At 39.6% G+C, this 18,179-nt stretch overlaps 1 protein-coding gene across 2 annotated transcripts in view; it reads left to right on the top strand.

Annotated features, from left to right (window-relative positions):
* The window catches only part of NFATC2 (nuclear factor of activated T cells 2), a 313,029-nt gene that overhangs the window by 215,868 nt on the left and 78,982 nt on the right, over nucleotides 1-18,179 (top strand). For both annotated transcript variants that reach the window (XM_078652048.1, XM_078652047.1), the window contains exons 7-9: nucleotides 4,020-4,075; nucleotides 6,592-6,718; nucleotides 8,795-9,490. In XM_078652048.1, the coding sequence (XP_078508174.1) occupies nucleotides 4,020-4,075; nucleotides 6,592-6,718; nucleotides 8,795-9,490 (879 nt within the window). The remainder of the gene's footprint in view (nucleotides 1-4,019; nucleotides 4,076-6,591; nucleotides 6,719-8,794; nucleotides 9,491-18,179) is intronic.

Below are 18,179 nucleotides of genomic sequence, written 5' to 3'. Positions count from 1 at the left end.
CCCTATTTTGAAATTAACACAAGGCGTTAATTATCCATAATTTATCTCAAGGAATGGCCTTCACACAGTATTATTAGGCCCATCTCATTTGAAGGGGATCTTTAATAACTCTTGCACAGGCTCCATTTGGGGCTCTGATGTGGCATTACACGAAAGACACAATGACCTATTCACTGTGCACTTTCCCTGTCTTTTTCCAGTACATTCTAACTAAATACTTTCTATAAGTTCTACATTTCAGAGAATTAACTTTGGTCAGAAAGGACAACATAACACTTTCTAAAAATTCAATTTCTGATAACTCTAAAACGGTGACAGATTTATAATCTGGGCTGAGGTTCAAGTCTGAAAATCAGCCGCGGTCGGTAGGGGAGTACCTGCCGGGGCGGTGACGTGCGGAAGGGGAGGGGCAGGGGGGGGTTAGTAATGTATGGATAATGGAGGTTTGCAGGTAAGTAAACATTTAAATTAATCAAACAAATTTCGCTACGCGCACTGCATCCCCAAATGCAATGCAGTGCGCGCAACGAAATTCGTTTTACTTATCTGCAAACCTCCATTATCCATACATTACTAACCCCCACCCTGCCCCTCCCCCTCCCCACTTCACCGCCCCGGCAGGTACTCCCCTACCGACCGCGGCTGCTGAAAATGTAATCATATAATTATATTGGACATGAAACATCCGTAAATTAGTACTTGGTAGGTGTCTGAGATGGCTTACAATTGAATTTCAAATTATAAAATATAAATACAATGAAATGAAAACCCCCTTTGAAAAAAACATAATATTATTGTTCTCGAAAGTCCCTCCCATGGAAATTTGACAATACAATAAATTCTGATCCTGTGGAAGGGGTGGGTGAACATCTCACCCTGGCTTCTGTGTAATTGGCAAGCTGCTTTCCAATTATAGAACATTTGTCCACATATGAACACGACATACATCACACAATTATAGTTAAACAGATCACTTGGAAAAGGTGTAGTCACATGCAGTGAATTATATCTTTTAAGTTCAAGATTCTTCATTTTCTACATTTGTAAGACCCTCAAGTTTAAATGTTCATTCATGTTGTTAGTGCATATAAAATTATAAATATTTCCGGTAATGGCATGTTTTTAAATACATAAAATGAAATATGGACTTGAACAAATGCTGTGATGCTACAATTATAAGAAATACCACTATAAAGCAATGTAGATGCTTTTTGGGAATTTTAGATTTGTCATCATGTGAACAAAATAGTGCTCCCCTGATGAAGAGAGTGAACTGCATATGTATAGTAAGTTAAAATCGCATTAAGGTGCAGAAGCGATGTTGTACCACAACTCATCACCAACTGCCATTGATGGAGAATTTGTGAACCTGGCAGAAGATGGTCAATTTCTGATCGTGCCAGCATGCACATGTGGCGCTTTACGCTAATCAGTGTTTTTTCAAGGAATGCCTGTGTACTTTGCCACAGAGGGGCTAATTAGGAGTATGGCAGTCCATGGACCTGCAGTCCTGCAGCAGTCTTCTGATCGCCCTGATCTTCTGATCCCTAAGGGTGGCGCGAAGGTCTTGTGGCCTCAATATGCTTGGTGGGACTGCTGCGGTCCCGGCAAGCTTATTACGAGTTTCCTCTCCACTGCAGTTTTCATGGAGGTTTCACAGAGAGGAAACAGAGGGGGCCACACAGGGCCCCCTGTTGCCTCTGAGCCTGGGGATGCATGCAGCACATGTTGTGCCCCCTATGTCATGAAGTCCAGTACCTGCAAACTCCTATTCTGGCGAGTGGTTTACCACAGGTTTGGCGGTGCGGAATTGGGGCGGTCCCACTCCCGCACCGCCAAACTCGTAATCAGGCCCTTAATCATTACTGTTTAGCAAAAATAAGAACAATTTGTGCTCAATTACTGGTTAGCCCCCATTGCGAGTGCAAGAAATCATAATGATGAGGCAATACCGTATTGTGATAGTACTCTACAGGGAACCCTGCCCAGTTTGTAATAGTGACAACAATAGCTTTCTAGTCATTTCGTAATGAAGGTCTTGTAAGTGAACTGGCTAGTGGCAAAAATATGGAATTAAAACCATTAGGGGTCTCTGCAATATAGCCAGTTGACAGCCGAAGTAAGGCTCGCACAACACTTTAAAGTGGAGGAATTTTAACTAGCCGGGCAGCCAAAGAGATGACTGCATACCCCTTGTAGAAGCAGAGGTTTGCATCACCTGAATCTGCACTTATATCACCATGACCATTTGCAGATCTGTGCTGTTTGGCAGAGGGTTTTTGCAGATGGACTTGCCCTTAACCAAAAAGTAAACTAGCTGCGGTTAGTGCCACAACCCTTTATATAAGTGCTTGGTGTCCATCAGAACGTAACTTCAAACAGTGGTTGCAGGTCCAAAGAATGTGATGGCAGGCACCTGAATGGCAAATTTGAGGCATGCAATTCATACTCCAGAATGCTTTGACTCCACCCCCCCCCACACAAATCACCAAAAAGTAACAGCAACCAATGCTAACCAAAAGCTTTTCCTCTGCATAAATCAATGTGATGGGCAGTGCTCAATTTGAGCCAGTGGTTACTGGTGCTCAGCACCGTCACATATTCAACACTAGCGTTTTTCATGAGCACCAGTTAAGGACACATTAATATACCGGGAGATTAAGTGATTTGCCCAGAATCACAGGATTTTGAGCAGATGCAGAGACTGGAGCCTGGTTCCCCAGCTCAAGTCTGCATCTCTGGCCATTACACCTCATCCTCTCCCCACTTTCAAGGTTATCAGTTGGTTCTGTTTTAGGTGGTGTTTACAGGAGAAATGGGCTGGTGCAAGCTGCCTCCTGATGAGAGCACCTGCACTTATTTTCTTTACAAATTAACCACTGGTAATGGGATGTCTGGAGGCTAAGTGACACACTGAACCATTTATCCATCAGGCAGTATGCTGCAAAACTCAAAAGACATAAATGAAAAATGTATTTCTTTCTAACAGGCCACCAGTTAAAACATTAGGTGCATTATTTGTGTAGGGAATGCTGTGTTTTTGTTTCTGAATCCTGACATGATTAGTCAAATCTGGCTCAGCCAATCTTAAAGACACCCATTACACACAGTGCTCCAGAGCCACACATTCTTATCATGGACCTTATTTAGAGTTTAGCGGACAGAATACTCCATCGTAAACGTGGTGCTTAACTAGTCTGCTGTATTACAAGTGCATTATAGCCGATGGGACTTTAAATGTTGCAGACTGGATATCTGCCATGGTTGAGGGCAGAGAATCCTGTCCATCAAACTACAACTACTTTGTACGTATGCAACATTTCAATTTCAAACTCCAATTCTGCAGCCTCACTTGCTGGGTTACCACTTAGAGGCATGGTGTGTGGATACTTCAAGGGTTAACAAAAGTAGTAGCAAAAAAACCCACAGTATGCGGCTGCTTAGTGATCTGCATTAGACTAGTGATGCACACCAATTACTGTGGGTCAAGTACAAATGCAAGTTCAAATCTTCACCGCTAACCACCAATGTTAGAGTGGTGGGTTCTTCCTGGCTGAGCTGCATACCCTTGCCAACCAGAAACCCCATTCTTACACCAGGTAAATTCAACAATGTGTTAGAATGAGAGCTGCAATGATATGCATATAACATAATAACAAAATAACTCATGCATGAAAACTCTGGCCTATTGTATACTGTTTTTAAACTGTTTTCTTTTAATAATGTTTCTTATGATCGGATGGCCTTATGTAATATTTGATTTGTCTTAATTGGATTGTATATCTTTTATGTATCTTGTATGGCATTGCTTTTGGCTGAATAAAGATTAATTGAATTGAATCGATGAAAATAGACTAATCAAAATCGTATAGTCAATATGAAACTCCAAATTGTTATCGTCTTTGAACATTGCATTTACAACATATAGTTGTACTTTGGGACATTAAAGCTTTTGGCAGGGGTACAGAAGGATAAAGTATACTGAAGATGAAAATATACTATATTCCATATTATTTTAGATGGTCAGCAGATTTGGGAAATGGAAGCAACAGTCGATAAAGACAAAAGTCAGTCTGTAAGTATGAAAGAGAACATTTTTCTTGCTGTGTGGTTGGTAATTGTACTTTGGAGAGCACAATTTATACATGTGCATATAGCAGGGTGGTCCATCGTAAAAAGGCCTATCTGTCCATTTAATGACTTCCTTACTGCTCAGTGGTGTAGCAAGGTTTTTATAGCCATGAACGCAAGCTAGACATAGAGGCTGCCACATCACTTTGTTGGGTTCTACCCACATATATAACTGGGGTGCAGTAGACCCTCTTACTCTGGGTCTGGTTCTATCCCCGGTGTTGTTGCCCACTCGTCAGTATACCTTTATTGAACACAGATGATGCCTCAATAACCTATTTTGACTCTTCAGGGAATATAGATGCTACATGGGTAAAACATCCATCGGGAGAGAAGAGTATAGTATAGATGAGCAAGTAACTTAAGCATATATGGGCACTTAAGTCTGACACACAAAAAGAATACATTGGGTAAAAATTACTATACCCACGCCAGTGAGTGCAACAGTAGGGAATGTGTTGGATAGCGAGTGAGTAAAAATAACTATTCCCACTCCAGTGAGTGCAAGAGTAGGGAAAGTGTTGGATTGCGGGTGGGTAAAAATTACTATTCCCACTCCAGTACGTGTCCATAGTAGGGAAAGTGTTGGATAGCGGGTGGGAATAATGTACTATTCCTACTCCACCAAGTGTAACTGTAGGGAAAGTGTTGAATAGCGGGAGGGTGAAAATTACTATTCCCACTCCAGTGAGGGTAACAGTAGGGAAAGTGTTGGATAGCAGGTGGGTACAAATTACTATTCCCACTCCACTGAGAGCAACAGTAGGGAAAGTGTTGGATAGCGGGAGGTTATAACTTACTATTCCCACTCCAGTGAGTGCAACAGTAATGAAAGTGTTGGATGGCGGGTGGGAATAATTTAATATTCCCACTCCACCAAGTGTAATAGTAGGGAAAGTGTTGGATAGCGTCGGGGAATAATTTAGTATACCCACTTCTGCACCATAATTAACAAGTCATTATTTTTATAAAATTAACTTACTTCCCACCATTTTCCCCTAGAAACGTCACCTACAATATCGTAAAATTTTAATAAATTAACATAATTAATTAACAATTAATTAATTAACTAACTACAACTAACAATATAATTAATATCCATCAAATCTAAATTAATTCACACAATTAACACTATAAATAACTTTTAATAAATATAATGTAAAAAATAATGAATATGTCATTTAAACTGAAGTACTTCCTACCCTACTCCCCTATCAACCCTCACTCCTAAAAAAAAGTACACAATTAGCATATTTACAAATTATTTATTAATATCTAATGAATCACTAATTAATAATAACAAATAATGCAATTAACATAATTACTGATTAATTATTAATTGGTATTAATCAATTTATAATTTTTTAATAATAATTAATGTACTTAATTAACAATATAAATGATTAAATACTAAATTATTAATTAATAAAATAATTAATTAATTACTTTCAATTAAATTACTTCCCACCAGATTCCCCTATAAAACCACAACCCACTACAGAATTAAATTACGCAAAAACAAATTAACATATAATTAATTAATTCTAAAAAAAAAATATTATAATTAAATTACTTCCCGCCCTATTCCTCTATAAACCAACACCCTGCTACGGAATTAAAGTACGCAAAAACTAATTAGCATAAAATTCATTACTTTTTAAAAATTCAAACATACATTACAAAAAAAATACATACTTTTAACACATACACTAACACTTAAAAAAACTAAACAAAATCGATATTTTTAACTACTATATTATGACTGTCGATATTACTAACTTCGATATTATGAAAAACGATATTTCTTACCTGCATTTCAATATTCTGCACAACTATATTTTTGTAAGTCGATATTATATCCACTCGATATTTCAAACTCAATATTTTGCCATATCGATATTTAAAATTTAATATTGTGACCGATTACCGTTTGAAACTATTCACCAACATTTGAAATAGTTGTACCATGTTTATAGGGGTAATGGTGAGGAAAGTATTTTGATGTGTTGGGCAAAGCATTTTCCTAGAAAATTATTTTATATGAAAAAAAAAACAATTTACAAGTTAATTTGAAATGACACACATTTCCTAAATCTTTGCCTTGGACATCTCCTCAATGCTGAGGCTTAGGGAAAACCTGCACTTGATCAGGATGTATATGAGTCACATACACCTCCATGCATAACCTATACAAATTATTTCACTTGCATGTGTCTGCCAAATGTTAGTGAGTTTTTTGATGGGCAGTAAATTGGTTTATCCTAGAAATAGTTACAAAGATATTCTTGGATGTGTTTTTATTTCATGTGGCTCCATAAATTACCAATATTACCATTAGCGGACACTATTACAAGGCTAGTTTAAGGTCTAAAAACACAACTGCCTAACAGATGTTTATGAACCAGTGCTCAGTATGTGCTGTTATTTTGTCTGCCAATAATAATTTCCTTTTCATTTCAGAGCATGCTCTTTGTAGAGGTTCCAGAGTATCGGAATAAGCACATCCACACACCTGTGAAAGTGAATTTTTATGTCATCAATGGGAAAAGGAAGAAGAGCCAACCTCAGCATTTCACTTATCTCCCAGGTAACATCACCAGGCCTCCTTTGATGCTCTGATTCGTGTACACAAGCAATAAAATATGTTGGTCCATGTGGCTTTGCAAATATTTGCATGTGGATGATAAGTGTATCAAATGTGGCAGATAGTTTGACAGTACTGAGTGAGCAATCGGGTCCCACTTGCTTTCCCACTCACCAACCATAAAAGAACTTGTAGTCACAAAGAGCTTTATTACTGACAACGTCTGTACTGCATGCCGGCATTTATATATTTGTAGAATAAATGTATGTGTGCAGAGTGTAATGTGCTATTTATTACAATTATTGAGTATATGGAAGGACCATGAAGTCACAGAGGCAAGAGCTCAATGATGCCACTCCTCTCACGTCTCCCTAGAATGGTAATAAACTGCATGTTATACTCACCCAGCAGCACCCCGTGCAGGTAAGAGCGGTGGGGCTGGGTTGGGGGGGGGCGTGATTTAACAGTCGACCACAGGGGAAAATTAAATAAATTCATTTTCTCTTATCGTCATCTGTCGAAATCCCCCCACCCCCCTCCTCACCCGGCCCCACTGCTCTTACCTGCATGGGCCGCTGCTGTACTCACCGTGTGTGCACGTATGGTTTATGCCATGGCATTTTTCTCTGTATATTTGTTTGACCAAAAGGTATTTAACTAAATATTGGGTGCAAGGTGTTTCATCTCTGCAGGAAGGTACAAATTAGGAGAGTGGTTCCCTTGCGTAAGGTAACTGATACCATCAATGTGGACAAAGTGTTTTTTCTCAAGTCAATTTTTCTGCACTCTGGTAATAGTCTCGAATGTGACCTTTACACTGTAATAATAAATGTGTGAATGTTAGTTTATTGCTATACATGATGTAAATAACATGGGTTATAGGACCACGTTAATTTTCATGGCGAAGGGCTAAATCTTTATCTATTTATTATGCAAAGAAAATCTAACTTTATTAGCATTATTAAGCCACTAACGCTTTTACTTATATAATACAGTAAAATATAAAACAACATAACATTTGAGTAAAAGTGTAGTAGAGTTAATTATAGCAATTTACAGGTTTCTATTTTGAAAATGTAGGGCATGCTTTAGAGGATGGCTGATGATTTGCTCCGTCACAATGTGACACATTTCTCCTCTTTTTTAGTACAAGTGCCACAGGATATAAGGCACTTGTAAGGTAGTTGGGATATCTATCATATTGCGACATAGTAACTCGTCCATAAAACTCTAACCAGGACCTTAGATAAATAGATAATGCAAACAATTTCTCTGGACTATTCTCAAGGGTTTATTTCCAGGCTTAGTCTCGACTTGTGACACCCACTGTTTACAGACCAAAAATCAAAAGGTATCAGAATGAGATTTAAGATTTAGTTTATTGTACAGTTAATAAAAACTCACAATATTTAAAAAACATACAGTTTTAAAAAACAATCAGTAGCAAAAGTATTTCGGTTAAAATAGCGGGTGGATTCTCCTTATTAGTTAATAAAAGCACAATTTGGTTTGGTGCTGTCCTTAAGGGCGACTGGATGCTAGCAGATTTTTTGTTTTAGCTAGTGCTTCCGGTAAACCCTACGGCTGTTTCTTTTAGTCTTTTGGCCACAATGTCAAAAAATCTTGTTATTCTGCAATTTAACTGAGTTTCTCCGGGATTAAAGCAGAGCATCACAGCCTGTCTGCAGCTTGTTATTCCCTTCTGATTCCATAGGGGCCGAAGCAGGGAGCGTCTTATATCCAGGAGATTTATGCAGATGCAGATAATGTGCGTCAGGTCCTCTTTTCCAGAGAAGCAGAGTCTGCAGCAATTTCAGAATGGCTTAGTACGCTAAATAACTCTGTCACTTTAAGTTCACTTAGCAATATTTGGGCTATGATGTGTTTTGATTGTCATTGTGAGTTATACAGTGGTGTTGCAGTTGGAAACACAAAGTACAGCATTATTATTCATTACAATATTAAAACTAGCAATGGGATGTGTATCCACAATAAATGTAAAAGTCAGTTATACTTATTCAAGTGACGTCATCAAGACTGACCGATACTTATATGCAACAAACTGCTTTTTCATTCTAGTTCCTACGATCAAAACTGAGCCGATTGATGACTACAATTCGCCATCTGTTGGCAGCACAGTATATGGCGGTTTAAGAACATTATCAATGATGTCTTATTACTCACCACATTCAGCGGTCAATGAATCCCCTTCCTGTCTTGTGGCCAATGTGGCTTCCTGTCAACAGATGCGTTCAAGTCTTTCCCCTCCAGATTCTCGATATCAAGAGCTGAATCCGACAAGTGTCATCTACCAGCGAAGCAAGGGTCTTAGTCCGAGCCAACTAGCCTACCAACAGTCTGCCTTAATGGCCTCACACATTACAGTTGCGGATGCCCACAGATCGGTGCTGGTTCACGCGGGCTCGCCTAGTCACTCCTCAGCTATGCACCACCACTCTCCTTCAAACCATCAAACTTCCCCCGTTATTCACTTTTCGCCAAACAATCAGCAGCTGAGGTGTGGAAGCCACCAGGACTCCCAGCACATAATACACTGTGACACATTTTCACCCAGTGTGTCCCGGTCTAGTCAGTCACAAGTCAGCCAAACGCAGAGGGTAAGTCCAAGTTCATATCCTACGGTGATTCAGCAGCAGACAAGCACCACAAGACCTGCAAAAAACATACCCCCTGCCAGTGATCAAAAAGAAACTGCACCAACTGGAGTCACAGTTAAACAGGAACAAAACCTGGACCAAGCATACTTGGATGATGGTAAGCATTGCCACATTTATAATTGTCCTTATAATTATTGCCCTTTTGTGCTCTCTTGTGTTTGCAGGTTCTGGAAAACTACTCAGATTGCTTTGTATGTATATATGTATTTAATCTTTAGTAAACAACGAGGCTGCTATTGTACGGCTATGCAACCTGGCGCTGACCAGTGTTTTATAACGGATGAGGCTATGCAATCGTTATAAGCCATCCAATAACACTGTTCGCTCTTAGCAAGTGAGGCTTGTCCACCACACTAAAACATAAACAATACTGTCTGGGAAAACATTGTAACTATTTCACTGAAGAACTTTATATGGGTACCATTAACTCAGATCACACATTAATCAATTACAGTAATGAAGTGGGAATTGAATATGTTGGGTCGCTTCTGTTTTTTTTAAATAGTGCATACAAGTAGTGTTTCTGTTTGTTACATCTCTGACCCGCCTGTTGACCTTGATCATACTTGCAGTGTCGCTTCTATTTCTTTAAGTAACTAGGATTTCAGTGCACCAAGAGTACTCCAACATTTTAAACAGGCTGGGAGCTTTTGTTCCCTGTAAAGAACTTATCTGAAGTTGGGTTGGGTAAAGTGAATCCCTGTGCCCATGAAATTAGTCAAAATATTCTGCACTTCACAAAGAAATGCAGTTTTTGCTGATTTTGCTAGAGGCGTAGTTCAACTTTCCCCAACATCTGAGTGTTTCTGCTGCCCACCCAACATTGATAGGATCTCAGGTTGATTTATTTTGTCTTTCTCCGCTGAATTCTGTGCTTTCCTAGCTGTAAGTGGAATCAGGGAAATACAATTGCCACAGCTCAGCAGAAATGTCTGCTCCTTTCCTTACTACCAGAAGTCCCTCCCGGGGACTGTTGGCAGTCGATAAAAATAAAAGTAAGCGAGTCCCAAGTTTTGTACCCACAGATATGCACAGCTTCAAAATTGTTCCAGCTAGGCAAAGGGCAACTATTTTGATGTTTTTTTGTGTGTGCTACTTAGATTGTATGGCTGAAATTGTTTCGAAATAAATTGCAAAGTTGTGATGTCCAGAGCTTCGCAGCATCACACCCCCTAAAATAAATCGACTCTGTAAGTGAAGTGAAGGTGGCAAACATGATGAACATATGTACTTGATCAAGAACTCAACTTGAGCTGAAGGTGGGACTCTTCATTGAACCCGACATTGTTCAATATCTATATCAAAACACTGGCACAGGTCATCAAATCCATGGGGATTGCACTAATATCTTATTCTGACAACACTCACCTGGTGCTCTCCTTTACAGATAATCCTACACTTGACAGGTCTAATTTTGAAAGAGGACTGTTAGCGGTCGCAGAATGGATAAATCCCAATTTCCCCCGCCTGAATGCAAATAAAGCTGAAGGATTCCTACTTGGAAAAAGCACTCATTCTTGTGGTGACCGTTGGTGTCCCCTTTGTCTCGGACCTCCTCCCATTCCCAAGTCGCTATAAAAATCTAGAAGTCGTCATAGACAGCACCTTGGCCATCGCGGCTCAAGCTAATTCGGTAGCAGGCACCCGTTTTGTGAAACCTCAAACCCATTCATGTCCTCTTTAACTCAACAAACTATCATCCCAGCAGGAATTCTGTCATGGCTAGACTATTGCAAAATCTTGTACCTAGTCCGAGACACCAACAAGTCAAAACTCCAGCTTGCCAAAAATACGGCAGCCAGGCTGCTCTTTTCTCCGCCAAAGTTTTGACCTGTCTCTGGTCTTCTCTACAAACTGCATTGGCTCCCAGTGGAAAAGCACATCCACTTTAAAACCCTGTGTGGTGCTCACAAGATTCTGTACTCCCAGAGTGCCCAAATGTTTTGTAATTCTTGTAATGAGTTACTAACCCGCTCACCTTCTCCACTCAGCCGAACTTAATCTGGCCACTGTCCCACGTTTCAGGGGAGCTAGAGCTGGAGGACGATCCTTTCATGCCAATGCCCTCGTTCTGTGGAATTCGTTACCTCTTCCTATCAGAGTCACTGAGAACCATCTGCACTTCAGGAAATCCCTGAAGACATGGCTCTTCTCCATCTAATGCCGGTCTTTCTCTGTTAGGCTGTAGGTTACAGCATTTCCATATTTGGGATCTAGCATTGGAAGGCCTCATATTTGGGGCAGGTGTGCACGTTATAAATACCCCTTAACATAACATAACATAACATAACATAACATAACATAACATAACATAACATAACATAACATAACATCACCACACTCCTTTAACATATGAGGGTGAAAGTGCAAAGCATAATTTTGGATACAACCTAGCTTTATTGATGTACTTTTACTACTTTAGTACTTCTAGGCTGTTAAACCTTGATGGTCCTGATTCACAAAGGTAAACGTACACTTTTGTGTATGTTTGCTATTTTTTTCGTATTCATGAACTACGAGTTAATAGTGAGTTTACTACTACAGAGACTCCACCAGTGATGGCTGGCACCTATGGGGAAAGGGGGGCAGGGGCATACGCAAAATATTATTTAAAAATAAAACATGCCTAATGCGACGTCTTCAGTCCGGACCTCTTCTTCATCCAGGAACTGGAACCAGACACTGTAACTCCCTTGCGTAATCCTGGAGCTTCTCACATGCAACATGTGAGCATCGTCATGATTGGAGGGTGCGGCCTACCAGCCACCCTCCTCCCTGTTGCTGTTAGTCAGTGCGGCCCGCCCCTGTTCTGACACTCGGCTCAGGACGGGGGGATGAAAAATTGAATGGTAATAAATTATCTTTTTATTTTTCATCTCTGGGGCTTTGGGCGGGATTTAATTAGGGCGCCGTTCCTCCACTCCAACGGAGGACCCACCCTTGGACTCAACAGTTGGTACCAATAACTTTGCACAGAAAAAGACAGGGCAGGCCTGACCTATCTTTTTACGTGCAAAGTTCTCCACCCTAATTACAAGGTTTTTCCACACTTATCCCTAGTTTGCGAATGCAAACAAAAAAGTAAACTTGCACAATAGTGTAAGTTTACCTTTGTAAATCATGCCCTATGAATGAATCTCTGTTTGTTCGAAGCCAATTTGCAATGCTTCCAATCTTATAATGGTGCACTCACACCTAAGAGTAATAAAGTGAGGACAAAATATAATGTATTAACTAGCCTGCTTGTTTTCATTATTTATTTTAGGCCTGTTGTTTAGCTTTCATCAGTTAAAACAGTTGCAACCCTGATTTCTTCTTGTACATGTAGACAGTAAATATAGTGCCGTATTTTGGAATGTGTTTCAGCCATCCATTCCTGATGTGCGTTTGTCAAATATTTTTGTTTGTTCGGAAATATTTGTAGCTTCCAATGTAAAGCTCTGACAAAGTAGTTCGTTTTTCACCTTGGTTGTTTTAGTGACATGGGAGACGAAAAAACTATGTTATGAACCGCTTGTTAAAGATTTACACACTCACTTGTTATTAATGTATTTTCACCATAAGTATACTCCATTCTTTAAACACCTTCTTCCCTTAGTAAATGGATACCACTGGCACGGCCATTTTGGCTCGCATAGCTTAGGTGAAATGTGCTGTAACCCAATTATCCACCCACCTTTTTTTGCACATTTTGATCCATCAAGAGATTAAATAATTATCCAACCCAGCGAAATCTGATATGGGGGTGGAGGAGGGCGGAATTCATGTGGTGAAATTATTGGAATTACTTGTTTTCCTCTTCAAAATAGAAAATAGGGAATAACACAAGGATTTTCGTATCAAAATCTGCAAGTCCTTAACCTTGGATAGTGTGCAATTGTACAACAGACAAAAACGTTCTTGCTCTTATTGTGTCACCATTATTGTGATCTCACCTGTGTGATAGTACTATTGGAATATCAATGTTTTATTACTATTATTTAGGATGGCCATTTGGAGGTCATAATAGTGCTGTCACCATTGTGAGATTATCATTTTGATACTGATGTCTGATGTCACTTTTGTGATCCCACAATATTCATAGAAGTATGTTGATAACACTATTATGTTGTTGCAATTGCGATATGACTGTGATTTATGTGATGCAATTATTTTAACTGACAATTGCAATGTTATAATCGTTATGTGATATGATGTGATGACAGAATTTGTGATGTCATGGCTGAGGTGACACTGTTTTGATGTCACTAATGACTTGTCACAATTTCAGTGTTACTAATGTGATGACGTTATTGTGATGCCAGAACAAAGGATAATGATTGAAAAACATTATTCTATATTGTCGTGGTGTCACAAATGGTGAAAAGTGGCATTAGTTATCTCAGTTCATGGGTAAAATAAACAGCCCCTATGGCATATCCATATAACTCTATAAAAAATATCTCATCTCAGAACACACCAAACCCCTACGCCTTAGTGACCCACCTATGTGTCTGTGTTTCTGTAACAAATAGAATTGTCATGCAAGGTCAGACTGCAGTTTGGGCATTCTACAACTTCTCCGGTTGGCTGCAAACCAGGGGCTGCTTTAGTGCAGGATAAATGCTGTGACCCAGTCCTGAAATCACTTAGCCTATATGTTTGAAAAATTGAGATGTTCTATGCACTGTTTAGGCTCATTTAAAAAAAAATTATTTGGGGTACACTCTAGCAAATGCACTCCAGGTGGTATGGCCTGCTCACTGCCCTCCCCCCTCTCTATCCAGTGCAATGCCAATTTGAACATTTTTTACAGAGCTGGTGTTGATTACCCCCTCAACCCTGACTCTAGAATATGTTCACTATAACATCTCGTTTTGGAAACTGAATATAAGGCAAGATATATTATTGCTCACAAAATATTGGTCGCAATTTGCAAACAGCTAATACTTTTCCGATCTGATTTATGTACAAAACAGGTAGTTCAGAAAATTCAGATTAGGAGTGGGTCGCAATCTGACCTGCCTTGTTAATATTCATGAAGTGGATCACAAAATGCAACTTACTCCAATTGGGGTCATAAGAGGGTTAAAGATCTTATCCCTTCCTTATCCATTTCTAAACTCATTTTAAGTGTTGGAAAAAAGTTACTGACTCCTAAAACCGATTAAGTACATTCAAACTTCGAATATAAGGGTTTGTGATCACAAAAATGCGTTTTACATCTGCCACATCATGCCGTTATTTCCTTTTTTTTTTGTTTAACCTTGCATTCCACCACAGTGCAGTCTTGTTACATCAAAGTGCCTCTTTAACATTAAAGTATGTAGCTAGAACTTTAAAGGTGTGTACAGTACACTTTGTCTATCAATAGTTGAGACATTCATTTATGAGAGGGTTTCTCAGAAACTGACAGCACATGTTGTTAAGCCACTGAAAACAAGGCCACATTTGAATCTGTATAACACCCTCTTTGTCTTCTTTAAGAGTTGTTGGGAGTTCAAGCTCTTTTAAAATGTTCTCATCCTTTTTCAACAATTGCCAAATATTTTTAAGAATCTGAAAATCGGATAGAAAAAAATATTTATATTGACTTGGACAAAACCTACTGTGTGTAGCGCTTTTGTTAATTCTAAGAAAAGTCAGTTTGGACATTGAAGTCTGTAGGCAAAATTATTACCATGTCCTAACGAACAATATTTCATTCATCATGAGGAAACACTATGTTGTCCTTCTATTATAGGCCTTCAAAATGTATATCTGTCTAAAATATTAAAAAAGTGTTTGAATTTGCAAGAATTCTCTCCTTTATCCCCTGATAGGCAAATCTACAGAAGATCCTGCTAGTAAAATCAGTTATGCGGTCCCTTGATTGCAAACTATTTGATCGCGATCGATATGAAAGTACAATTGTCTGGTCTGTTCCGCTATGAACGTCAATGTCCAGTTCCGCAATCATATTCGAATAGAAGGTAAATAGGATGAAGAATGCTCCCACCAATGCCAGTATCGTGTCATATGGCTTATGGCATGGCTTGCTGTGTTACAGCGGATGCCTTGGGAAACTTCACCCTTCAATCCATTCATAACTCAAAGACAGCATAGCCTTTCCTAAATAGCTTAAAACATGGCTGTTTCTAAACCTATCCCCCTGGTATTTGACTTGGGTTCTATGGGCCAGATGTACGACCATTCCATTTTGCAAGTCACAAAGAGTGTTGCGACTTACAATTTGCGACTCGCAAAATGGAATGTACAACAGTGTCTCAGACACTGTTTGCGATTCCCAATGGGGTCACAAATGGACTGCCTCACTAACATTCATGAGGCAGGTTGCAATTTGCTACCCCATTGGGTATGGCCAGCAATCACAGGGATGGTGGCCTGCTGGGGTTAGCAGACCACCATGTCTGTGACAGTTTTTTAAATGAAGCATGTTTTTTTGTTTTTAAATGCAGCCCATTTTTCTTAAAGGAAAATGGGATGCATTAAAAAAAAAAAAATGAAATGTTTCTGTTTCATTTTTTAAGCGAAGACAGTGGTCCATGGTTATTTATACTCACATATGAAGGGGTATCTCGGCGCAGTGGCCTTCCAACAACTGGCAGCAGTCACAGAAAGATTTAGCAGAGTGGCTAGATGTAGCTGGGAGAAATGCCTCCAGGGAGATCAGATGCAATCATTATCACCCCTGTTCAGAGTCAACCATTTGCGTAAGAGCAGATTTGGTGCTCAGCAGTTACCAGTTCAATGCCATAACATCCATTTATGATCAATTCCTGGACCTAGTTGTAGGTGTGGTCAGCCCTATCGAAGGGGTAGCCAGGATCCTAATAGCAAATGGTACTGCTAGATGGTCTGACCAGAATAACAGTATGGAAGGATCTATAGACAGGTCCTTTGCGTCAGATCCAAAAGGAGGCTGGCCTCATGAGTAGAAGCAGAAATGCAAAGCGCCAGATTCAATCCACCCAAATCCTCAATACCAGTGCTTTCCTGACTACATTTGGGGTCTTCCAAATGGATGTTAAGATCTCCGGAAGTGTAAAATTAGGACATTTCAGAATATATGGGACAAAAAGGTCCAGGATGGGGCCACACCAATTCCCGGCATAACCTGGAGGCCGATAGATCAAGGCCCCAGATATGGTAAATTTTGTGTAAGGGAGGAGGCAAGGCCTCACACAAGCGGGGAATGGGAGTTCTTCTATGTTGCAATTATATACATTCTTGCAGACAATAGCAACCCCGACCTATCTTACACTGCCTATCTCTCCTAACACTGGAGTATTTAGGAAGAAGTATAGCCATCACATCAGGTAGTGATCCATAGTGAAGCCATGTCTATGTTAGAAACAGGACATCTAAATTGTGTTCCCGTAGCAAATTAAATAGGTGGTGCTGATGCCTAGGGGGAGAACAGTAGGTAATACTAACAAAGTGAAATGTGTTCATGCAACTTCTACCTAAGTGCATTGTTATATCATGGTGATCGCATTACTTATCACTGTGTTGCGACTTTTGTCTATTGTTTCTAAGGTAAAGTCTCAGCAGCTGCATATTAGTGTGGCCTCACCCATAGGCAGCTGACAGGACAAGCAGCCCGAGTTGCCGTCAGGTAATCTGAGATATACATCAGCATTTTTGAATAAGAAGGACCAGGGTTCCTGGCCCCTGGCCCCACTCAGACGTGGATGGGTGTAGACTGCTTTGCCTTAGGCATGCCCACTGCTTCCGTCAGCTGTGCGCCCTCACTACAAGCAGAATTTCAAGGGCTCGGATTTCTAACTAACTCTGCCCTCTGCCTCCCTTTTGGGTTCCCACAACCAGTGGTATTTCAGTAGAGCACATCTCCAGCTGAAGCTACCAGCACAGGTGGCAATAACTAACAAGCAGTGATTTCTAGCACAGTAAAGTAGAAAGTGCAAGTTTATAGGATGTGCAAGTTTAAAAGCGAAGTATCTGTTACTGTCTCTATTGCGAGCTGTCCGCGCTTCAGGCACCATTTCAAGGGCTCCTGAGCTCTAACTCACTCTGCCCCCTGCCATCATATTGGGTTCCTTCCAACCAATGGGATTTCAGTATAGCATGTCCTCAGCTAAAGCAACCAGCACAGTCAGTGATAACCAACAAGCAGCAAATTCTAGCACAGTAAACTAAAAAGTGCATTTCACTGGAAAGACAAACTTAAATATGTATTTGAGGTAAACATGCTAACAAACGTACATTATTATTAAGCATAGCCTTATGTAAAATCTTGAAAATTCAAAACCTATATTAAATAAATAGTCCAACCTAACAAAATATTACAATAAGTAGAACAAGATGTATTTCTTAATTTAAAAAAGTAGGATGACCCTTGAAGCAATGTACCAAGTAATTCATGTTTCAAGTCTCCTGTTCCAAGTAAAATTATTTAAGATTAGTATTAGAGAATGATCAATTACCTTTCAAATGTAATTTACAGTGAGTATGCCACGAAAGCCTTTATATCATAAAATGCATAATGATCCCATCTGCTAATGTTTTGACTTTCATATGTCAGTGAGGGTAACATGAGGGAGTACACTAAGTAAGAATGCTAAGGATTTGTATGCATTTATTTTTCTCCTCTCCTTTTGCAATATTTATTGAATAAATTACATTTCGCTATATTTTTAGTGTCCATGAAAACTATATCACACTGCTGTGCACTGTGGGTACTCACTGATCATATTACTACACCATTAGTCCTCCATTAACGAAGTACATGGTCCCTTTTTACAAAGGTAAATTCATACAAGTATATTTGCTCGTTAATTTACTCA

Source organism: Lissotriton helveticus, chromosome 7 (assembly GCF_964261635.1).
Source record: "Lissotriton helveticus chromosome 7, aLisHel1.1, whole genome shotgun sequence".
NCBI classification, from domain to species: Eukaryota; Metazoa; Chordata; class Amphibia; order Caudata; family Salamandridae; genus Lissotriton; species Lissotriton helveticus.
Note: the sequence above shows the minus strand (reverse complement) of the source record. Positions and strands in the feature narration are given on the sequence as shown.